The sequence below is a fragment of the Hypanus sabinus genome, chromosome 4 (assembly GCF_030144855.1).
Source record: "Hypanus sabinus isolate sHypSab1 chromosome 4, sHypSab1.hap1, whole genome shotgun sequence".
Taxonomy (NCBI): Eukaryota; Metazoa; Chordata; class Chondrichthyes; order Myliobatiformes; family Dasyatidae; genus Hypanus; species Hypanus sabinus.
This window is the reverse complement of record NC_082709.1, coordinates 117,403,501-117,428,576: the sequence shown is the minus strand read 5'-3', so window position 1 is coordinate 117,428,576 and position 25,076 is coordinate 117,403,501. Positions and strand designations below refer to the sequence as shown.

The 25,076-nt window shown below is 40.8% G+C and overlaps 1 protein-coding gene across 1 annotated transcript in view; it reads left to right on the top strand.

Moving 5' to 3' along the window:
• reps2 (RALBP1 associated Eps domain containing 2) overlaps positions 1-25,076 on the top strand; it is a 228,725-nt gene that overhangs the window by 84,394 nt on the left and 119,255 nt on the right. Inside the window, exon 3 of the mRNA XM_059968006.1 lies at positions 11,610-11,758. Coding sequence (XP_059823989.1) covers positions 11,610-11,758 — 149 coding nt within the window. The remainder of the gene's footprint in view (positions 1-11,609; positions 11,759-25,076) is intronic.

The window sequence follows — 25,076 nt, the reverse complement described above, 5'->3', positions numbered from 1 at the left end:
AAAAACTTCTGATTCATTTCTGTATGAAGGTCAGGTACAAATCTGCAAGAAGCTGTAATTTTACAAGTCATGAAAGCTCACTCGTTCATGTATAATCCAGGAATTTAATTTTGTTTTAGCTTTGATTTGGTGATGACATTTTTACCTCTTAGAAGATCATGGAATCGTGCAATAGATGACAATTGTGGTGAACTGATCACATAATTTAAAATGGTAAACCAGTGAAGCTTTGAGAGAGACCTTCATCGTACAATTAGTCTTGAGCATGAGTTAATCTTTTAAAAAGAAAATCCCATGATATTTATTTTGGAGAAATGCAAAGGAGCTCACTAAGAGCCTTGGCTAACATTTAGTAGTTAAGCAAGTGATATATGTGGTTGTTCAGTTCAATGTTGTTTATCGTTACATTCTCTCCTGCAAAAACATCAAGAATCATCTTTGAAGGGTAAAGAGTGCTATCAGAGGAATATACTGAAAAGCTCCTCGAAGCTTTTGAATCATGGTAGTTTTATTTTAAAGTGTCTTTCATATCTTTGGGATGCAAACGTACCTCCGCTGAGGATATAACACATTGTCTCATGATTTGATACCAGTCCATCGAGCTACAGGTAACCAGGCCTCTTGTGCCTTAAGTACCTGTTTTGCAGATTTCTGTTCAAAGCAAAATGTTTTAGCATCACTTAGTAGTTGAACATTCAGTCTTAAAGGGGAAAAAAGCAATTGTATTGCGGGGGGAAGAATCACAAAATCGGTTTGTTTTATTTGTAAATGGGGATCTGTTGAGAAGTCAAACCTGAGGTTTCATCAAAACAAGTGAAATTTGTGAGATCAAAAGATGATAAATCTCAAGGGCTCGACAATTTACTCCCAAAGTTTTTTAAAAGTAGTCTTTTTGAGATGATGCATGCTCTGGGTATTATCTTCCAATTTTCTATAGATTCTAAAATTGTTCTTACAGATAATAGAATAACCAATGTGACACCAGAAAATGGGTAGAAAGATGATGAGGAACTACTGGCCTGTTAGCCAAATGACATTGAAAGGGAAAATGCTGGAATCTTTAATGAAGGGTATATTAACAGGGTGCCTTGAAAGAATAATAGGATTGATCAAAGCCAACATAGACTCTAATCATATTTGACTAATCTGCTGGAGTTCCTTGAGGATGCCACTAACCAAATAGAAACAATGAACATCTTATTAAATTCCAAACATACCACATACAATTGTTTCCCCTAAGGTCCCGCACAAAAAGTTGTTTAACAAAGTTTCCGTACATGGAGTTAGGTAATGATGTTGATTCAAAATTAATTATCAGACAGAAAGCAGTGAGTGAGAATCAAAGGTGCCTGGGATGACAGACTGTGACTAGTGGTATACTGCAGGGGGCTGAACTCGGGCCCAGCAATTCATGATCTATATCAGCATTTCATGGTCTATATTAACAATGTGGCTGTGGGAGATCAAATGTTAAATTACCCAGTTTTCTGACAATATTCATCTAACAAATACATAACTTGTTAAATAGTGGGAGATGGGATAGTATTGATATTCAAAGAAAACTAGGTAAACTTATACACAGGGTGCTGAAGGGCAGTGTGCAGACACAGTAAGTGATTGAGATGGCAAAAGATATGTTGGACAGATTGAATACAGGAATAAAGGATTCTTGCTGCGTTTGTGTAGGCTGTTGGTAGGACTAAACCTAGAATATTATGTACAAATTTGGTCTCCTTAAAAAGGATGTTTTTGCCATAGTGAGAGTGCAGCCAAGACTTAAACTAGTTGTAAGCAAAAACACACAAAATGCTGGAGGAACTCTGCAGACCAGGCAGCATCTAGGAAAAGAGTACAGTTGACGTTTCAACCCGAAGCATCAACTTTACTCTTTTCCTAGATGATGCCTGACTGCTGAGTTCCTCCAGGATTTTGAGTCTGTTGCTGGGATTTCCAGCATCTGCAGATTTTCTATTGTTTCGCGTTCTAAGCGTGGCTGGTTTTGCTGCAACAGGAAATAATGAATAGTCTGAGGCCATGTTCTCTACAGTTTGGAAGACTGTGTGGATTTTAGGAGGTCAATTACAAGAGAGAAGTATAGAATAAATGGCAGGCCCTTGGGATGTGTACTGTATATATATATAGAGGGATCCTGGGACACAAGTTCACAGCTCCCTGAAAATGGGTGGTAAAGAAGGTGCAAGTCATACTTGCCTTTATCTGTCAGGGAGTTGAATATCAAAGTTGGCAAGTAATATTGAGCTATTTAAAGCTTGGCTAAGGCACATTTCGAGTATTGTGTGCAGTTCTGGTCACCACACAGCAAGAGGATGCAGAAGAGATGTACTGGAGTCCATTAGCTAAAAGGAGAAGTTGGACAAACTTGTATTGTTTCTACTGGAGCACTGGGGGACTGAGTGACAACCAGATAGATTAGAAGCATAGATAAGGTAAATAGTCATGTTCCTAGAATAGAAATATCAATTACAAGAGGGCATGGACCAGATGAGTGGTCAGGTTAAAGATATTTGAGAGGTTTTTTTGCACAGAGAGGTAGGTATTTAGAATGTACTGGCAGAGGAGCTGGTGGAAGCAGATACAACAGCAACCATTAAGAGGTATTTAGATACATGAACAGGCAGAGAATGGAGAGATATGGACCATGTACAGGCTGTGGGGGTTAGCATGGCCTGGGCGGTGGGGTTCTTTGACAGTGGATGCTGCTTTCCTGCACCAGCGCTCCGTGTAGATGTGCTCAGTGGTGGAAGGGCTTTACCCGTGATGGACTGGGCCGTATCCACTACTTTTTGTAGGATTTTCCATTCAAGGGCATTGGTGTTTCCATACCAGACTCTGATGCAACCAATCAATATGCTCTTCCAGCATGCTATCTATAGAAGTTTGTCAAAGTGTTAGATGTTATCCTGAATCATCATAAACTTCTAAGGAAGTAGAGGTGCTGCCGTGCTTTCTTGCTAATTGGACGTGTGCTGGGCCCAAAACTGATTCTCTGAAATGAAATTCCACAGAGCAATTTAAAGTTGTTGAACTTTTCCACCTCTGATCCCCCAATGAGGTCTGGCTCCTTCCTCCTAAAATCAATAATCAGATACTTGGTCTTGCTGCCATTGAGTGAGAGAATGGCTCTACTCAGTCAGATTTTCAGTCACCCTCCCATAAGCTAATTCATCACACCTTGGATTCTGCCTGCAACTGTGGTGTGATCAGAAATCTTAAATATGACATTGGAGCTGTTCATAGCCTCACAGGGATAAGCATCGAGTGAGTAGAGCTGGCAGCTTGGCACACAGCCTTTTGGTGCACCTGTGCTGATGGAGATTGTGGAGGAGATGATGTTATCAATCCGAACTGACTGGGGTCTGCCAATGAGGAAAACGAGGAACCAATTGCACAAGGAAGTGTTGAGGCCAAGGTCTTGAAACTTATTGATTAGTTTAGTTTTCATACTGCTATGAAGGGGATTTGTTAACAGTACCTCCCTGCTACATCAGAAGGCATTGTTTCAGGAAAATGGGTTACAGGTGGCAAGGAATGAAGTGACAGGTACCCAATTAATTAAGTTGAAATTGCACAACTTGGTTGCAATATTTGAAGGGGAACACCTGACCACTTGTGGTACCGCTGCAGGAAATTAGCATTTTTGTTCAGCCATAGACGATATGGCACAGAAAGAAGCACTTCATCCCAACTGGTCAATACTAACCACAGCATCCTCCCTGGTAGTCCCAGTTACCTCTGCTGGCCCATAATCTTGCAAGACCTGCACCTCAGTGTACCTATCCAAATGCTTCTTAAACGTTGCAGTTGTATCTACCTCAACCACTTCCTCTGGCAGCATGTTCCAGGTATATTCACTGTTCTCTGTGTTTATATTTTTAAAAAAGTTACCTCTCAAGTCTCTATTTAATTTCTTCCCTCTTGTCTTGTATTTTTTCCTATAGTTTAGGACTCTCCAAAGGAAGATTTGGTCATGCCCCTCCTCCACTCTGTTACTTGTCCATCACTGCTTGTGATGCCCTGCTAGATTTGTCTTCACCTACCCCTCTAAATCTCATCCTATCTTTACTTATTTCTGTCACTTTTTCCCCTTATTACTTATCTAAGTCACGGGAACCTAACCACCTTTATACCATGGGTTACCATTAACCGACAGGCCTGTGGACCCCAGGTTGGGAACTCCTGATCTAAGTATATCTTGACTTCATCAGTGCTCTTTATCTTTACTCAACAATTCCAACTAGTGAGCAGTTCTACATCCTAGTTCTCTGGTGAAACAAGTCTGTCTTAAATCCTCCAAATTAATTTTTTGGTGACTGACTTGTGCTTGTGGCCTCTGGTTTTCTTTTCCTCACAATCTGAGTGACTTAGCAATGACTATTTGATGTGCCGTTGTTTCTGGCAGCTGTTGACATTCGTTGGTTCCAAAAGGCAGGGTTTTTGTGATTGATTTGATTTGTATCAACTTGAGCTTGAACCATGTCAAATTAGGGTTTATTTTTCTAAAATTTAAAGATGTTTTTCTATTGGCTTTTTCCTCTGCATTATTCTAATTTATTATCTACTGTATATTAGATTTCTCTAGAGGAATTTAATATTTATTCTTTTCCTCTTAAAATACAGCTTTTGCATTGCAGCAAAATGTGTTTGTCAACCATGAGAGAATAATCAGCCTTTCTCAGTTCTTCAGTGCAGCTAATGAATAAATGGCACTGGTCCAGCTGCAGTTTAATTCAAGCCAATGCAGACTACGCTGCATCTCTTTCAAATTGCATACCCTCCCTTTCCTGAATTGCACCCAAATTCTCTTTGTACACTTAAACCAAAGTGTCCAAATTGTGATAATTTATTCCACAGGGAGAGAGGCTAAGTCTACTCCTGAATATTATTTTTAAATGACTTGTGTGCGCACAGATATACTATAATTGTAATATAGTTCCTAAAGACAGGATTACTAAATGTGTTTGTGACATTACTCTTACCACAGGCACCAACTTCTTCCCTATTCTCTCTCCATTCAAAATTTGTTGGCTTGCATATTGAACTGTGGTGTTGTGTTATTGATACCTAATTAATCTCTTCAGAGGTTAAATTGTAACGCAAGTGCCTTTTTTGTTGGAATTTTGTCAGATTGCAGCCAGATGTTATGTAGTTTGAAGTAAAAGGTTTTCTTTAAAGTTCTCAGCCAGATCAAAGTTGGCTTTGTGATGGTAATAGGAATATGACAATTGCTGAAGAGCAGAAGTCTTTTCTAATTGCAAAGCTAGCCAGAATATGATGATGTCTCTCTCAGCAATTTCACAATCAACTAATGCTGCAGTCTTTGAGCCTTTTTAATGTGGAATCTTTATGTTATCAAGAAAAAGTTTTAACATGCTATCGTCAAGTAGTTTCAACTGGCACTGCTAGATTCAACTGATCAGTTACTAAGACCTTTTGCTGTAGTGATTTTCACAATTACATAGTTCAAAATCATGACCAGACCCCAACAATCACAGGGATAGTATATAGCTCTAGTCAGCTCTTTATCAAAAGAATGTTGAGGCTTTGGAGAGTGTGCAAAAGAGGTTCACCAGGATGCAGCCTGGTTTAGGATGTGCTATCGTTAGAGGCTGGACAAACGGGTTGTTTTCTCTGGAGTGTTGGAGGCTGAGGGGAGATCTGATAGAGATTTACAAGATTATGAGAGGCATAGATGGAGTAGACAGGGAGTATCTGTTGCACAGAATTGGAACGTTGAATACTAGAGGCCATGCATTGAAGGTGATGGGAATAGGTTCAAAGGGGATGGGAAGGGTAAGTTTTTGTACTCCAAGTGATGAATGCCTGGAACGTGTTACTCGGGGTGGGGGGTGTAAAAGGCTTTAAGAGATGTTTAGGTAGACACATGAATGAGGAAGATGGAGGGACCTGAGCATTGAGTAGGAAGGATGGATTTATTTTTAGGAACTTTTTTGATTTACCTTTTAGCTCGTTTGGCACAACTTTGTGGGCTGAAGGGCCTGTTCCTGTGCTGTACTGTTTTATGTTTTGATAGAAGGAAGCTTTCACTGTCCAGCTTTTGACAGAGTATGAATGAATGCAGTGAGATTGTATTTATGGTTCAGAATATGCTGAGAGTCAACGAAATGCCTTCCCCCATGATCGTTTTGCAGTTAGCTGAAGAAAGATGAGATATTATGCGGGTACTTTTGACAAGGATGAGACTGTATGAATTCCTGAAATGTTTAACGGTCTAAACATTTATGTCTGCTTGGTGGGTCTCAATGGTACTGGCGGCCTGGTGCAGAAGCTGCAAGTTTTGCTTTGCAGCATTTTCATCCAGTCCCTATTCGTCTAATGTGAATTTCTGGAAGGGGATATCTAATCAATCATTTTTGAGGTGGCCAAGTTTCAGTGAACATCTAAATTTCTATCACCTAGCCATATTGATGTTTTAAGGGTCTCTGCCCAAAACATCAACTGTACTTCTTCCTATAGATGCTGGACTCTCAAGTTTTGGTCCCTGCCTCAAACTCCATTGCTAGTTTATTTTCTGTACCCATTACAGGTCTGCAAATTCAAGGGGCCTTGGAATCAGCAGTTTATTTTTTAGCCACAGCTGCTCCTTAACTTCACAGTCGAATTAATTATTTTCTTGAATTTAACTTGCATATTTTGTGTTATTGACTAGGGCACTTAGTTAAGGAGAGGTCATGAATTGCATTCGCTCTGCCATTAAATTTCTAATGTCTAGATCAATGCTCTAAAATTTGCATATGCTGTTACTACTCCAATATTAAGTTTCTAAGACCAAGGCCAGTTACAGAAACAGATGCTTGTGATTTCAGGTTTTTGACCCACTAGGTTCTGTGTCAACTATTACCAGGAACCCAGCAACTTCATCATACAAACTCTTTTTTCTGAGCTGAAAGTTCCACTGTAAAAACTTTATAAATTACTGAGATGTACTTTATATTAACAGGGGAAACTTAATGCCAGATCTGAAACAGTTAAGTGGGATAACTTTAAGTACAGGAGCTAGAAGTTATTTCATGACTTAAACTGGAGATGTGTGTGTGTAGGGGTTGCTGGTGAGGGTGGTTTGGCAGTAGTTGTTGCAAGCAGTGAGGGCAATAAACATGTTGAGCATGAGCCCTTCACAGCAATATTATATTGCACAAGCGCCCCAAAACATTGTACTTTTCCTTTGCTAGCTGAACATTAAATTAAACTTCTTACCCCATTGTATTGAAATTTGCAGTTAGCTGTGTTTGTTTAGCTGATGGAATTTAATTAGAATTGGGTAAAATGTTTAGGAAGAGTATGGTGGTTGTGCAGCAATTGACAAATGTACAGTTTTTGTATCTTGAAGAATTTGGCTTAGGCAAGTTTTGAATATGAACAACCTTTTCGATATTAAGTGTGTTTCATATTTTATGACTTTCATTTTTGTACCAGTATATTAACTAAAACTTTTACGTACAGTGAGAGTAATTGGGCAGGTCCTGGGTTCAGTGAAGGGAATTTCAGCTATAGTCGACTGAGTGGGGTCGGGTGTGGTTGATTGGACAGAAAGGAAAGTCAGAGCCACAAGTGGAGAGGGAGGTTGGAGTCGGAAGCTAAAGGGAAAGACAAGGGTTCTTAAGCTGCTGGGGAATGGTAGTATTGTTGTTGTTGTTGTATTATTAACTTGAAATATCAGGATAAGATTCAATATCAGAGGACCAAGAAGGTTGATATATTTGGGAGCAGAGCATAAGGAATTGTCGTAAGGAGACTAAACTGTAGGAGGACCCGTACTCTACTGGCAAGCGCCTGGTTAGAGTTATCCCTTTTCAGTTGCCAGCCACTTTCTGATGGCCTGCTCTTGCATGAGTGGGCAGCAGTGTTTGATTCATGCAAATGTATTGTAAGTGAGTGACATCAAGATTTGCATTGGAAGTGATTAAGTATAATGGAACATGCCTGTGTTTGAGCAGCCCATGTGCACTAGGGTTCCACAACCAATCTACTGTTCTAAAGGAACTCAAATGGCAGCAGAGACACCGATGATCAATAGGCATGGCCTCCTTTTGTAAATGTTTAATTCCTGTAGTTTTGAAAATTAAGTATAAGCTAACATGTCATTGTTTTGAAATTCTGCTCGGCATGCATTTACTTATATGGTGCCTAACTATGTAAGGGTGATTCTGTGATGTACATAGGGCAGATTGCATCATCTCCAGCCTCCTCTCATCTATCTGTTAACACATGCATAACTAAATACCCTGGTAAGAACTACCTTGCAAAGCCATGCCCAGTGCTTGGTCCCTATTGTGGTCAAGCCACACAAGCCGAAAAAAGAACTGGCCTGGCTTTACCAAGCAGTTTATCTGGTAATCAAAGACTTAAAATTATCAAAATGAATTTTTAATTAGTATATTTTCCATTGAAATGAATGCTATTTCTGCTTTTGTCCAAGGTCTATCTGATGTACTGTAGATTCAGCAGCTGAAGAAACTCAGGAAGTTTGAGCTCAGACTTTTGGCAAAACTCTTGTCGGCTTTTCTGACTTGAATATTCCTGCGATAATACTGAATTTCTTGTTTCGTGGAGGTGCTTTAATTTAAACAATAACCAATAAGGCGAATATTGGAAATGGGATGGGGCAGAAGTAATAGCAAAGCTTGGACCAGCATTGCTGTCTTACGGCAAATAAAACCTACTTACGGGCATCCCTGAACTTCAGCAAACTGAAGACATGACCAAAACTATAGCAAATAGAGCTTTTGATAGAAGCAGAGCTATTTCTCCAATGAAATGCAGTGAAAGAGAATAATTGCGGGTTTAAAATCAATTCTAGGTGCTTTCAGCAGTGCAGACACTGGATGTGATTGATGAGGTAAGTCCAGTCACCTCCACTGTAATTAGGAATAGTCATGCAGATTTAATGAAACCTACTTTAATAGTATATTTTATTGTGTCAAGTGAAATTACCAAGAGTTCAGGCTGTGCCATGAGAGATGGCCACAAAAGCTACACTTATCGAGGAGTCATAGGTAAGGTTTCATTGGCACCGGTCAATTTAAAATCTTATTCAAAGCATACTAAATGAGTGCAGAATATTTGATACCATGTCAATATAATAATAGCTGTGCCCAGAGAGCTCCATTCCTTGTGTTCTGCACAATTCTGGAACAGTGTCTCTAATACCCCATTTTAACATTTGTGCAATTTGCAATTTAGTTCCTGTCCATATTCAGAAATAAACTGACAAGCATTGGGAAAGCTGTTCACTGTTTATGGTCACTATATTACATTTGCTTAGCATTTCATATTTAATACCAAAATGTACCCCCCCCCCCCATTAGCTTTTCTCTCCTAAGAAGCTGGTGACATTTTGTGTGTTCATTTTATTTTCTCCGTATTAACAGTATTACCTACATTAATTTTTCACCTAATCCCCCTAACCTACTGAGTTTTCTTAACTCCTTCTTGGTTACTTGAATTTTGAATCTACTCTGCTTCCTAGTCTGAAAGTCTGACCAAATTAGAGTTGACTTTCTGACTCCCTGTCTGCCCAGATTTGGAATTAGCAATGTTAACTAGTACTAAATTATGGAATGCATCTTGGTCCATCTTCACCCAATATACCAAATTCCAACAGTACGCATCTGTTCGCATTTTTTACCTTTTCAAATTTTATTTTCATACTCTTATATCCAAAGTGTATTTTGATTTCCCTCATTGTAATCTTTATTGTGAAACTGTGGTCACTTGAAAGGCTGAGTTCATTACCTTGCAAGATCTTGGAAAATTTTATCAGAGAAGGAGATCAACAGAATTTACTACTTCCAGACCTGTCTGCATTACTATTTAGAATGATAGTATTTTACAGTTAAAATTGATGGTTGCACTTGTTAATCCATTTCATTGTCTGATGCAGGACTCATCTGGACATGTCTTGGTTGTGACCGTTTCCACAAAATTACTTGAATTATTTGTGAATTGCCTGTTTATTTAAATCTAATTCTAGGCATCGTAGCACTGAACAATATATTTGTAGCAAATGTTTTCCTATTTGAAGAAACCTATTTTTTGTGCAAGCTCATTCTATCTCGTGTCGGTTTCACATTTTGGGGACTTTGGATGCAAAGCCTTCTTGCAATGAGGTGATAAATGCTTGGATTTCCTGCACCCTTTAGTTGCAAAACATTTTTTTTGATACTGAGGATAAACTGATTAACAGTGGTAAAATGTGTGCTTGAAATTTCTTCAACACACAGTATAGCTTGATTAATGTAATTTGAATTTTGTCACAGCTTCAGTAACATAACATTGACTGTTTATTTTTTTCTATAGAAGCTGTCCGACCTGCTGAGTTCCTCCAGCATTTTGTGTGTTGCTTTATTCAGATATAGTTTGATACATTCATATGAAAACCACAATCTGAAAGCAACTGAAAAGTTAAAAATACAACACGTGATCCATTCCCTCCAGTGTGTGTAAAATATTCCATGACATTACATTCAAGAATTTATCCCTGGTGGAATAGCCAATATTTAAGCTTGTACCAACATCACTGCATACAATCCACCAGACTCCAGGTTCAACGATAAATTTCATGCCCTGTAATTTATGCCATCTTCAAAGAGTTTCCACCATCAAGCATGTCTTCCCCAGCCTTCTCCATCCAGCATTCTGAAGGCACCATTGTCTTGGCTGCTCCCTAGATCATTCTTCCATCTGAACCTACCATTCCTCTTCAGATAGTATAGGATTAGTAGCTCATGGGCTTTTCACCCGTTCCCTTCCAACATGTAGTGACCCAAATGATCTTTTGATGTGAAACAATGACTCACTTGCACTTCCTCCAGTGTAGAGCTTTGCTCACTATTTGGTCTCGTCTACATTAGAGAAACTAAACACAGATTGGATGACTGCTTGATAGAGCATCTTTCATCATTCAGCAAGAATGACCCTTGAGGTTTTGGTTGCTCTTCAGTTTAATTTCCCATCCCACTCTCATTGTGACCCAGTCTTTATCCTCCTTCCTTGCACAATGTAGTTTTAAACTTTGCATTGAATTCTACATTTTTAGAAAATCGGCCTTCATAATTTCAGTCAAAAGTGGCGAGTTAGGGGGTATTGTTATCCACATGTAACTTAATCGCCACAGGTGCTGCCTGATCAGTTTCAGGTTTCTAGCAATTCCACACACCTAATTTAACCCCTCCCCCCACCACTCCACTCCCGCAACCATCTCCATAGTTACAGCTGATGAGTGTTGCCAATGGAATATGTGGGTAAGAGTATTTGGTTTTAGATCCTTATTATTGTAATTTTATTTTACTTATCACAATCCAACTTTTCCCTTTCTCTTTGCTTTTGTAATGGTACTGGACCTTTCTATTGTAAGTGAGTTGCTGGGGAGCAGCGCATGACAGAGAAAAGAATAAAATGGCTGAAAATAGCCTTGATAATAGAAGTTTAAAGCAACTGTCAACTTGAAATCTTGGTTATTGAACTTTAAGTTCATCAGAAAACTGGAAATGTTAAATTATGTAAATGCGTATATTGGAAATAATGCTTCATGCCAACTGAATTTTTGATTTTGTTTTAAACCCATTCAGAGTTGCCGCTTCCTCAGTTCTTTGCATTGAAGAGTGACAGTGAGACACAGCACAGCCTTTCCCAAAGTACAGAAGCTCTTGGGCAACTGAGTCGCACAGTCTCATTAATGAACTCCGCTAGAGGCACAGACAGTACAACGGCAAAAACAGTAAGTGTGAATGATCTCGGGTTGATGACGGGCAGCATGGTGAGGGACGGTCTTTTTCTACACAAAGTGAAAAATGATTGATGGAGACAGAAACAGAAATCAGTATTTCTAATTTAGATTTCTCTGTTTGGTAGAAGTGAGATTTGGATGTACTGGGTAATTTTTTTTTCGTTGATTTATATTGTGGTAGGTCATGTAACAGGTTGTGAAACTGCTGTAAATTTAAGTATATTCTAAAGTCTGCAATTTATAAAATAATTTGCTGCATTCCTCCAGATTCTTTCGACTGAGAAGTCAGCAAGGGTATCTGATTAGCTGAAGACACAGCAAAACTTGATGGGAAAACAAAATTTGGGCTTGCTTTGTGTAGAGTTTATTGCTATGGTGTTCCTGAGGAGCAGTTTTCAAGCTATTGCTCATACATAATTCTCTGCAATGTAGGTTTCTTGGCATCTGTGGAGTTGTATCTCTGAGGACCTGCAGGAAGAGAAATTTAAAAATTGTAAATAAAATAAAGTTCAAGTGATCATTATTCCACACTAACCTATGGATATATTCACTTAGTTCTGTCTGCAGCTGTCTTGGAAGCGATAAAACATTTTACCACAAAGAGATTAGAGTTCCACATGTTTCAGCATTACTCCAATTAATGCCATTTAAAGTCTACGGAATTTAACCATTTAAATGTAGAATGGGTCATAGAATCTGAACAGTTCTTGGAATAGAGATACTGAGATCTGATTCAGCTGCAATGCAGGCAGTGAAAATAAAGAGAAAGGTATCCCCATTTTGAGAGTACACAGATAAAAAGTATCTAAACACTGACAATATTGTAGGCAAGTGTACGGTCACCAGACAATAAAATCAACCATCTCAGAGCTAGGGTGCTGTATCAGAGAGACATTAGGACCATTTGTGTCTCTGCTTCATGGAATCCTGGTTAACCTCTTCTGTACTGGACACTGATTCAGATTGACGGGTTCACTACACACCATCAGGATAGGACTGTCGAGTCTTTCAAGAGCAGAGCTGGAGGTGTATGCCTCATGATCAACTCCTCCTGGTGTACTAATGAGTCAGTGATGTCCCAATTCTGTTCATCAGACCTGGACTATGGGCTGTAGATGATCTGAGGAATGGGATCAACATGCATGAAACAGCAAACACTGATACCTTCACCATCATCTTGGGGGATTTTAACCAGGCCAGCTTGAAAAAGTCACTAAACAATTAGCATTAACAAATCACTTGTAACACAAAAGGAAACAACACACTGGACCACTGTTACACTAAGATGAAGAGTGCTTACTGTGCTGTTCCACAGCCTCACTTAAGGAAGTCTGATCACCTGGCTGCACTTCTACTCCCTGAGTATAGGCAAAAACTGAAGTCTGCAGCACCAGCAGTGAGGACCAAGAAGGTGTGGACAAGGGAAGCACAGGAGCACTTACAGGACTGCTTTGAATTGGTGTAGTGGACTGTATTCAGGAAGACATCTTTGAATCTGGATGAGTTTGCCACAGTTGTTCATGGAAACCTGTGTGAATGAGTGGGTGCCTACGAAAACCTGCTGTGGATGTACCAGGAGGTCCGTTGTCTGCTGAGGGCTAGACGATTTAAGTCTGGTGACCCAGCTCTGTACAAGAAGACCAGGTATGACTTGTGGAGAGCTATTTCAAGGGCGAAGAGAGTGATTGGAGGTGACATCGGATGTACGTCAACTCTGGCAGGATTTGCAGGACATCACATTCTACAAAGTTTCAAAGGTACATTCAATGTCAGAGAAATGTATACAATATACATCCTGAAATGCTTTTTCTTCGCAACTATCCACAGAAACAGAGAAGTGCCCCCAAAGAATGAATGACAGTTAAATGTTAGAACCCCAAAGTAGTCCCCCAGTTCCCCTCCCTCCCGCACGTAAGTGGCAGCAAGCAACAATTCCCCCTCCCCCCACCAGCAAAAAAACATCAGCACACACCACTGAGCACTCAAGCTTGAGAAAGGCAACAGCAAAAACACTGCAGTACTCCAAAGGCCACGTTGTTCACCTAACATTCGACATAGCACAGGCGCTTGCACCCCCTCCCCCCCCCCCAATATGGGAGAATGAGATGTCTCCGTTTCACAGCGAGAGGGGAGACATAACAAACAGCTCGCTGGTTTACAATGTTAAAAGTCTGTTGCGTCGCTTTTTCTGAGCACTGTGCCCAAAGATCTCGAGTCTCTGGGCACACAGCCTTAGATCTCCCATTTCTGACACACCAGTCTTCTGCTCGGACACCAACTTCTGAACCTTTCCTGTCTCCAGAGCCATGGAAGTTCAGTCCTCCAAAGGTGAGCGGAGCTCTTGAGTCGAGCCCTTGGTGCGCCGAACAACGGCCAGTTGTGAAACCCTGAGAGCAGGTCCCATTCCCGCAAAGAACCATAGTCAGCCTGTAACTCCAGGCCAGGGTCTTCAAAAGAACCCTGAAAGAGAAAAATAGAGATATTAAAGATGGAGATAGAGCTGTTTCCGAAGATGCAAGCAAAGGAGTTAGGCGCCATTAACCCTCCTAAACTTTGCTTAAGTGAAACCCAATAGCATGAATGGCTGTGATGTTTCACTACCAGACGAGCTCAACACCTTTTATGCCTGCTTTGAAAGGGGCATCTAAAGCCGTGGAGATCCCTGCTGCACTCGGTGATCCTGTAATCTCTTTCTCGGAGGCTGATGTCAGGCTGTCCTTCAGAAGGGAAAGTGGCAGGCCCTGATGGAGTACCTGGTTATGCTCTGAAAACCTGTGCCAACCAATTGACGGGAGTATTCAAGGACATTTTCAACTTCTCACTGCTATGGTTGGAAGTTTCCACCTGCTTCAAAGGCCAGTAATTATACCAGTGGCTAAGAAGGGTAGTGTGAACTGCCTTAATGACTATCATCCAGTATCACTTACATTTGCAGTACTAAAATGCTTTGAATCAACTCCTACTTCAGTAAGGACCTGGACCCACGGCAATTTGCCTATTGCCATATAGATCTATGGCAGATGCTACCTCAATGGCTCTTCACGTGGACGGACACCATTATTCCCACAGTCCTGATTGAGAAGTTATGGAACCTGGGCCTCTGTACCTCTCTCTGCAGTTGGATCCTTGACTTCCCAACTGGAAGACCACAATCTGCACAGATTGGTGATATCTCCTCCTTACTGATGATCAACACTGGCACACCTCGGGTGTATATTTAGCCCACTACTCTACTCTTTGTATACCCATGACTGTGGGGCTACTTGTAGCTCAAATGCCATCTATAAATTTGCTGATGATACAACCATTGTTGGTAGAATCTCAGATGGAGATGAGAGGGCAAGATATACTAGCTCGCTGAGTGGTGTCACAGCAACAACCTTGCATTCAACATCAATGAGACCAAAGAACTTCCATAAAAGTTGTTTTATGGGAAGGATGTAATAGAGAAATGGAGGTCATTTAAGGGTGAAATTATGAGGGTACAGAATCCTTATGTTCCTGTTAGGTTGAAAGGAAAGGTTAAAGGTTTGAAAGCACCATGGTTTTCAAGGGATATTAGAAACTTGGTTCGGAAAAAGAGGGATGTCTACAATAGATATAGGCAGCATGGAGTAAAGGAATTGCTCGAGGAATATAAAGAATGTAAAAGGAATCTTAAGAAGGAGATTAGAAAAGCTAAAAGAAGATACGAGGTTGGTTTGGCAAATAAGGTGAAAGTAAATCCGAAAGGTTTCTACAGTTATATTAAAAGCAAGACGACAGTGAGGGATAAAATTGGTCCCTTAGAGAATCAGGGTGGTCAGCTATGTGTGGAGCCGAGGGAGATGGGAGAGATTTTGAACGATTTCTTCTCTTCGGTATTCACTAAGGAGAAGGATATTGAATTGTGTAAGGTGTGGGAAAGAAGTAAGGAAGTTATGGAGCCTATGACAATTAAAGAGGTGGAAGTACTGGCGCTTTTAAGAAATTTAAAAGTGGATAAATCTCCAGGTCCTGACAGGATATTCCCCAGGACCTTGAGGGAAGTTTGTGTAGAGATAGCAGGAGCTCTGACGGAGATCTTTCAGATGTCATTAGAAACGGGGATTGTGCCAGAGGATTGGCGTATTACTCATGTGGTTCCATTGTTTAAAAAGGGTTCTAGAAGTAAGCCTAGCAATTATAGACCTGTCAGTTTGACATCAGTGGTGGGTAAATTAATGGAAAGTATTCTTAGAGATAGTATTTATAATTATCTGGATAGACAGGATCTGATTAGGAATAGCCAGCATGAATTTGTGCATGGAAGGTCATGTTTGACAAACCTTATTGAATTTTTTGAAGAAGTTACGAGGAATGTTGACGAGGGTAAGGCAGTGGATGTAGTCTATATGGACTTCAGCAAGGCCTTTGACAAAGTTCCACATGGAAGGTTAGTTAAGAGGGTTCAGTCGTTAGTATTAATGCTGGAGTAATAAAATGGATCCAACAGTGGCTTGATGGGAGATGCCAGAGAGTAGTGGTGGATAATTGTTTATCGGGATGGAGGCCAGTGACTAGCGGGGTGCCTCAGGGATTTGTTTTGGCCCCAATGTTGTTTGTAATATACATAAATGATCTGGACGTTGGGGTGGTAAATTGGATTAGTAAGTATGCCGATGATACTAAGGTAGGAAGTGTTGTGGATAATGAGGTGGGTTTTCAAAGCTTTCAGGGAGATTTATGCTGGTTAGAAGAATGGGCTGAAAGTTGGCAGATGGAGTTTAATGCTGAGAAGTGTGAGGTTCTACATTTTGGCAGGAATAATCCAAATAGAACATACAGGGTAAATGGTAGGGCATTGAGGAATGCAGTGGAACAGAGAGATCTAGGAATAACAGAGCATAGTTCCCTGAAGGTGGAGTCTCATGTAGATAGGGTGGTGAAGAAGACTTTTGGAATGCTGGCCTCAGAGCATTGAGTACAGAAGTTGGGATGTAATGTTAAAATTGTACAAGGCATTGGTAAGGCCAAATTTGGAATATTGTGTACAGTTCTGGTCACCGAATTATAGGAAAGGTATCAATAAATTAAAGAGAGTGCAGAGACGATTTACTAGGATGTTACCTGGGTTTCAGCACTTAAGTTACAGAGAAAGGTTGAACAAGTTAGGTCTGTATTCATTGGAGCGTAGAAGGTTGAGGGGGGATTTGATCAAGGTATTTAAAATTTTGAAAGGGATAGATAGAGTTGACGTGAATAAGCTGTTTCCATTGAGAGTAGGGGAGATTCAAACGAGAGGACATGATTTGAGAGTTAGGGGGCAGAAGTTTAAGGGGAACACGAGGGGGTATTTCTTTACTCAGAGAGTGATAGCTGTGTGGAATGAGCTTCTTGTAGAAGTAGTAGAGGCCAGTTCAGTTGTGTCATTTAAGGTAAAATTGGATAGGTATTTGGACAGGAAAGGAGTGGAGGGTTATGGGCTGAGTGCAGGAAGGTGGGACTAGGTGAGATTAAGAGTTCGGCACGGACTAGGAGGGCCGAGATGGCCTGTTTCTGTGCTGTGATTGTTATATGGTTATATGGTTATAACTGATCGTGGACTTCAGGAAGGGTAAGACAAGGGAGTGCAAACCAATCCTCATAGGGGGATCAGAAGTGGAGAGAATGAATAATTTCAATTTCCTGGGTGTCAAGATCTCGAAGGGTCTAACCTGGTCCCAACATATCGATGCAGCTATAAAGAAGGCAAGACAGCAGCCATTTCTCATTAGGAGTTTGAGGAGATTTGGTTTGTCACATAAAAACACTCTAACATCTATAGATATACCCTGGGGAGCATTCCGACAGGCTGAATGATGGTCTGGTATGGGGGGGGGGGGGTGGTTTGGTAGATACTGCACAGGATCAAAAGAAGCTAGCAGAAGTTGTAAAATTAATCAGCTCCATCTTGGGTACCAGCCTCCATAGTATCCAAGACATTTTCGAGGAGCAATGCCTCAGAAAGCTGATATCCATTATTAAGAATCCCCATCTCCCAGGACATGCCCCCTTCTCATTGCTACCATCAGGGAGGAGGTACTGAAGCCCAAAGGCACACACTCAGTGATTCAGTAACAACTTCTTCAGCTCTGCCCTCCAATTCCTAAGTAGACATTGAACCCATGGACACTACTTGACTTTTTTTAATTTTTATATTATTTCTCTTGCGTGCTTTTTTAAATTTAACTACTTATATACATATATACTTACTATAATTTGGTTATTTATTTTTTTCTCTATATTGTCATGTATTTCATTGTACTGCAAAGTTAATAAATTTCACAACCTATGCCGGTGATACTAAACCTGATTCTGATTCTGAAGTGATTGGCAAAAGTTCAGGGCTGATATAAGCAAATGTATTTTATGCACCAATTATCTGGTGCACTTCCCAGAAATACAATGGGTGCAGATTTAGTTGAAACTTTCTCAAGCATTCATTTTATAGAATAATGTATGAGGTTCAGTCCAGAGACTGTAGAATAACTTATGAGATTCAGCCCAGAGACGGCTCATCAGGAACACCATACTACTACTATCTGCACAAACTGAGGCTAAACTTTATCTTTCCACCTACTGATGTATCTTCATCAAGACAAATATCCTTGCTGACTTTATGGGCCATTCTATCTAGAAGTATGCAAGCAGGCCAATTTTACAAACTACATAATTTAGATTAACGTACACTCTTTGATCACCAGTTTCACTAGTTGAGTTAAGCTACCTAGTGCAAGAAAATCCATGGAAGGGACAAGATTACCTTGTTATATTCAAGTCTCACCCTTATTAGATTACCTGCCAAGTCAAGAAGTCTCATTTGATTCTAGTTCCTCTGTTTTTATCTTCATTAATGTGTCTTGCGTATCTCATAAGGGAGTTAGACAAATATTTGGAGTGTGTTGGGAAAAGAGGAGGGGAATGGCTCCTACTGGATTGATCTATAAAGAACCAGCTTAGGCTGAGTGTGTGGACAGATTTTCTCTAGTGATGCAACTATTGAATAATCTTCTTATAGCAACATCGATTCTTAAGCCTCCTAAACTGTAGAAGCTAAAGTGAATCGGATGATTATGGCTTGTAGCTTCTCAGTTTCCACTTTTAACTACCCTCAGTGATCTTGGATGCATCTCAACCTGACCTATGACTTCAGAGGAAATGTGGCAGTACTTAAAGGAGTTGTGTTCCTTTTATCCATTTTAAGCCAGTGTAGTGTCCTATCTAACTTTATATTTGCAACATTGTGATCAGATGACTGTAAAATTCCTGCTGAGTGCATCTTATTTTCCTTTCCGAAAGGCAAGTTATCTAAAATTAGAATTGCAGTAGGAGGAAACTAATTTTTGACCATCCTTCGGATAAATAAAATCATAACCCTTGATGTATATCATTTTGTATTTTTATAAAACCACATATTTAATAGTTGTGCTTCATTACCAATGGATGTAATATAAAAGGAAGCTTTAGTATTAAAAGTTCCCAAAAGCTAGATGGCTTGCTGTATAATTAGTTCCATTGAATGTGAAATGCCCTGGATAGAGAAATAGCTTATTTCATCACAACTGCTATAGTCTTGCTGTTTCTGTTGCTGGAAGACTACATTCTCCTCCACTGGAAAGGTTCCTTTGTAAATAAAACAAAATGCATGAAATGAAATCAGCAGAGAGAGCTTGTCAGAACCAGGAGATCTTGGGAAGCCACTGTTCAATCAACAGACCCAAGGTCAAGCAGCTGCCAAATGGATCTGACCTAATTACTTCACTCTTGAGCTATTTGGAAACTTACGAGCTTAGGTTTTTTTATGCAGTGAGATATTGATGTACATTTTGAAGGGGACTGGTGTATTGAAAGAAATAACAGTGTATTAGTTAAATAAAAGCTAGCAGTGTTTTGAATTAAAAGAATTCTGCCTTCCCCTTCAGTTAAGTGACTCATTTAATGTCATTGGCAGACCTTATTTAATTTTTTTATATTCAGTGTGGGACAGGGCCTTCTGGCCCTTTGAGCCACATGACCCAGCAAACCCCAATGTAACCCAAGCCTAATCACAGGATAATTTACAATAACCAATTAACTTACCAACCAGTATGCCTTTGGATCGTGGGAGGAAACCCACACGGTCACGGGAAGAATATGCAGACTCCTTACAGGCAGCGGTGGGAATTAAACCCAGGTTGTCTGTACTGTAATGTATTGTGCTACCCACTAAGCTAGACTTGTATTCAGTTTCAAATTGGATGCTGTTTAGTGATAGAATGAAATGGAAGAGCTCTGTATAACTCATCTGGTAAGTGCACTGTGTGAGGTACCTGCTACAGAAAGGCCCCGGATTTAGTTCTTGTCTTGTAGTAAGTTGACAGCAGAATTGAAGTTCGAATGCAATTGCCAGTTTAGAATTTTTTACAGGTTAGAGTTGTACAGCACAAGGACAGATGCTTTTTCACTGTGCCTATGTCACCCAACATGTCCTTCTATAGTAATCACACCTGCCTATGCTAATTCCATATCCCTTCATATCTTTCTCATTCAAGTACCTGTCTTGATGCCTCGTAAATCTAGTCATTGTTCCTACCTCATCCCCCTCCCCGACAGCTCATCAAAGATGGCAGCATCTGTCTGAAAAATTTACCCCTCGTATCCCCTTTCAACCTCCTCCCTCTCATCTTTAACCAGTGTCCTCTGGTCTTAGACTCTCAGAATCAAAGCATATTTATCAACAGCAATACACTGTAAAGTTATAAGATACAAAATCAGTGCAAAAAAAGGAATAATGAGGAAGTTTTCATAAATCTGATGGTGGAAGGAGAGGAAGTTGTTTCTGAATTGCTGAGTGTGGGTCTTTACCCTCTCTAATGGAAGTGACGAGAAGAGCGGCTTTTCCCAGGTGGTGAAGGTCCTTAGCGAAGGATACTGCCACCCTGAGCCTCTTGAAGATGTCCTTGATGGTGGGGAAGCTTGTGCCTGTGATGGAGCTGGCTGGCCTACAGCCCTCTACAACCTCCTTCAGTTCTGCACGTTGGAACCTCTGTACCGGGCAGAATGCTCTCAGCATACATCTATAGCAATTGAAAGGAGCCTTTGACATATCCTCAAACTCCTAATGAAGTAGATCCATTGGCCTGCCTTCTTTGTGATTTCATTAATGTGTTTGACCCAGTATAGATCCTGCAAAATGTTGATGTCTAGGAACTGGAAGCTGCTCACCCTTTTCACAGCTGACCTCTCATTGAGGACTGGTGTTTCTTCTCCAGACTTCGATTTCCTGAAATCTACAGACAATTCCTGGGTCTTGGTGATGTTGACTGCAAGGTTGTTGCAATACCACTCAAACAGCTGATCTGTGTCTCTCCTGTACACCACCTCATCGTCATCGGAGGATCTCCCAAGAACATCTGTGAATTCATTGATGGTATTTGAGCTAATGCTTAGCCACACAGTAATGAGTGTAGAAAGAGTAAAGCAGAGGGCTCAATACGCATCCTTCAGGTGAGCCTGAGTTGAATGTCAGCAAGGAGAAGTTATTACTAAACTGCACTGACTGTAGTCTCCTAATGAGGAAGCTGAGGATCCAATTGCAGAGGCAGGTATAGAGGTCTAGATTTAGAAGCTTGGTGATTAATACTGATGGGATGATGGAATTAAATGCCAAGCTGTAATTGGTAAAGAGCAGTATGATGTATATTTTGTTGTTGTCCAGGTATTTCAAAGTAGAGTGAGAGCCACTGACAATTGCGTGGTCATAAACAAATTACAAATCAAAGTTCAGAAATTCAAAGTAAATTTTATTATCGAAGTACATATATGTCACTGTATAAAACCCTGAGATTCGTATACCTGTGGGCATACTTAACAAATCTATAGAATAGTAACTGTAACAGGATTAATGAAAGATCAACCAGAGAGCAGACGACAAACTGTGCAAATGCAAATATAAATAAATGGTAGTAAATAATCAGAACATGAAATAGTGAGATAGTCTTTAAAGCGAGATCACTTGTATGTGAACATTTCAATGATTGGGCAAGTGAGTGTAGTTAAGTGGGGACTGCTGGTGCTACAGGTTATGTGCTGGTGATAATTGGGCAGGGTTTTCTTCAAACAAGCCTGGTTGAAGTCTCTGACTATAATTTGAAATGTGTCGGCTGGGCTGTTTCTTGTTTGCTGACGATATCATGCAGTGTCGCGAGTGCTTGGTTATAGTCAGCTGCTGGTGGAATACGAGCTGCAGCCGGGATCAGGACTGAGAACTCCCGAGGTAAATAGAATGGACAGCATTTGACCGTTGGGTGTTCCGACTCAGGGCGTGCATGAGTTCAACAGAGCCGTCATGTTGGAGCACCAACGAGTGTTAACCAGAAAACACAGACCTCCTCCCTTTGCCTTACCAGAGTCCACAGTTCAGTCCATTCTGTGAATCATCACCACTTCTGGTCTGACGGCAGCATCTGGCATATCTGGAGTTAACCACATTTTGACTCAGCATGCTATTGACCAGACTTTCATCTGCTTCTGATGCAGCAGTCTTGCCCTCAGATCCTCTCTTATTCGCCAGCAACTACACATTTGTAAACAAGATGCTGAGTGGAGGAGGCCACATCCCTCTGTTTCAGCCATGACTAATCTTTCAAAGCACTTCCGTTTGATAGATGTGAGTGCAACTGGGCAACAGTAGTTGAGGCAGCTCATCCTGTCTTCATGGGCTGATTGCCGTCCTTTTGAAGCAGGTGGGAACCTCGGTCACAGATCATGGGTTTGCGGCTACTGTGAGGATTGTTACGAAATTCCCGTAACTGGATTACTTGCCAGCAAAGATAGAGAGGTCCGTTGAAGTCTGATGGTACTATTTTTTAAAAGTCTTTATTTATAAAGGGGCACAAAAATAAGATTAATACAGACATTCAGATAATATACGTCGTCAAGAATCAATCTAAAAACGCGGGTATAATAATAATCATCAATTAAGCAACAGCTTTATCGTTTGTCTAGGGGATATAGTATTGTCCGATGGAAAGATAAAAGTCACTGTCCTTTCAAGCTGCAGCTCTTTGGGTTTAAGAGAGACGGTTTTAAACTCACCCGGGTCTTTTATGAGGCCAATCCGTTGAGTCGGGGGAGTTGGTTCCCCGTTGTTAGTTCCAAGTCGTTTTCCGTAGTACCAGCCACCAGCCCCCAGGCAAGGGAACCGAACGCACGTGGCTTCCTTCAAATGGCTTCCCGCTGTTACGAGATCGCTAGCGTTTTTTCTGGTGCATCTGAGGAGCTGTGCCTTCAGCCCCTCTTTTATCTTAACTCGCAGGGTAGTAGATGTCAATCAGGTTGGGGTGATGCAATCTCTCTCTCAACCAGCCCACTTTGCCCGAGGGCTTGCACGTAGCATAGTTCCCAATCCACAAAAGTTGTCTCCAGGAGACATATCTCTCTCATTTCCTGGGTCCTCTGACCCAACCCAATAATGCTCTTGTGATTCTCACAAAGGAGGGGGCTCCCCGCACCCTTCGGCCCCTCAGAGCTGTGGTACATTCATAACAGGATTCACAGGTGTTAGTGTTATTCTTCCTTTCAAAGCATGCTTAAAAATCATTGAGCTCCTACCATGGGGAAACAGATGCTATTTCTATTGTCTATAACTCTAACAAGTCACCTCTCAGCCTCCTTCGCTCCAGATCAGATATGTTCAACCTTTGCTGATAACTGAAGTTCTTCAATTGAGGCAACATCCTTGTGAATATTTTAGCCATTGAGTTACAGAGACGTAGAGAACAGAAACAGGCCTATCGGCTCATCTAGTCCATGCTGAAACCATTTAAACTGCCTACTCCTATTGACCTACACCGGGACCATAACCCTCCATACCCCTACTATCCATGTTTCTATCCAAATTTCACTTAAATGTTGAAATCAAGCTCGCATGCACCACTTGTGCTGGTAGTTCATTCCATGACCTCTATAGTTGTAATCCCCCCCAACCTCAGTTTAAAAAGCCAGCTTGCATTTACCATATCTATACCCCTCATAATTCTGTATACCTCTATCTTCCATGTTCCAAGGAATGAAATCCTAACCTATTCAATATTTTGCTATAGCTCAGGTCTTTCACTCCCAACAACATCCTTGTAAAAATTTTCTGTGTACTCTTTCAACCTTGATAACATCCTTCTTGTAGGTAGGTGACCAAAGCTACACACAGTATTCCAAGTTAGGCATCACCAGCGTCTTTTACAACTTCAACATAAAATCCCATCTCTTGCACTTAATAAACACACAAAATGCTGGAGGATCTCAGCAGGCCAGGCAGCATCTATGGAAAAGAGTACAGTCAACGTTTTGGACTGAGAACCTTCTGCAGGACTCAATACTTTAATTAAGAAGGCCAACATGCATAAAGCTTTATTTACAGCCCTATCTATGACGCCACTTTCAATGAATTATGGACCTATACTCTCAGATCCTTTTGTTTACAGCAATCCTCAGTGCCCTACCATTCACTGTGTAAGGCCTCCCCTGGTTGGTCTTCCCAAAGTGCAATGCTTCACACGTATTTGCATTAAATTCCACCTGTCATTTTTGAGCCAATTTTTCCAGCTGATACAGATCTTTCTGCAAGCCATGATAGCCTTCCTCACTGTCAACTACTCCCCCAATCTTGGAATCATCTGCAAATTTGCTTATCCAGTTAGCCAAATTATTATCTAGATCAGTGATACAGATAACAAACAACAATGGACCTAGACTAGTCCCTGTGGCACTCCACCAGTCACAGAGGCAATAATAGTTGAGGCAGCTCATCCTGTCTTAAAATCGCCTACTAAAACAACCTTCTGTTTCTTACAGCAGTTGTGATCTCTCTACAAAGTTGTTCCTCTAGATCCTGCAGATTGTTGTGTGGTCTGTAATATTGACCCATACTTGGTCATACCTTTCTTATTCTTAATTTTCACCCATAACGCCTCCTTAGACGAGTTCTTCAGTCCGTCCTGACTGAGCACTGAGTGTTGTTTTCCTGACTGGTAACACCACCCCGCTCCCTTTAATCCCTCCTGCTCTGTCGCTTCTAGAACAGCAGAACCCTGGAATATTGAGCTGCCAGTCCTGCCCCTCCTGTAACCAAGACTCACTAATGGCTGCATTATCATAATTCAACATGTTGATCCATGCCCTGAGCTCATCTGCTTTTCCTACGACACACTTCTTGCATTGAAATATACATAGCTCAGGACATGCTTTTTCTGCACTTTTGTAATTTAATCACATTCTTACTCTGGTGCAGTGACCAGAACTGCATGGAACATTCTACAGCAACCAAATCAAT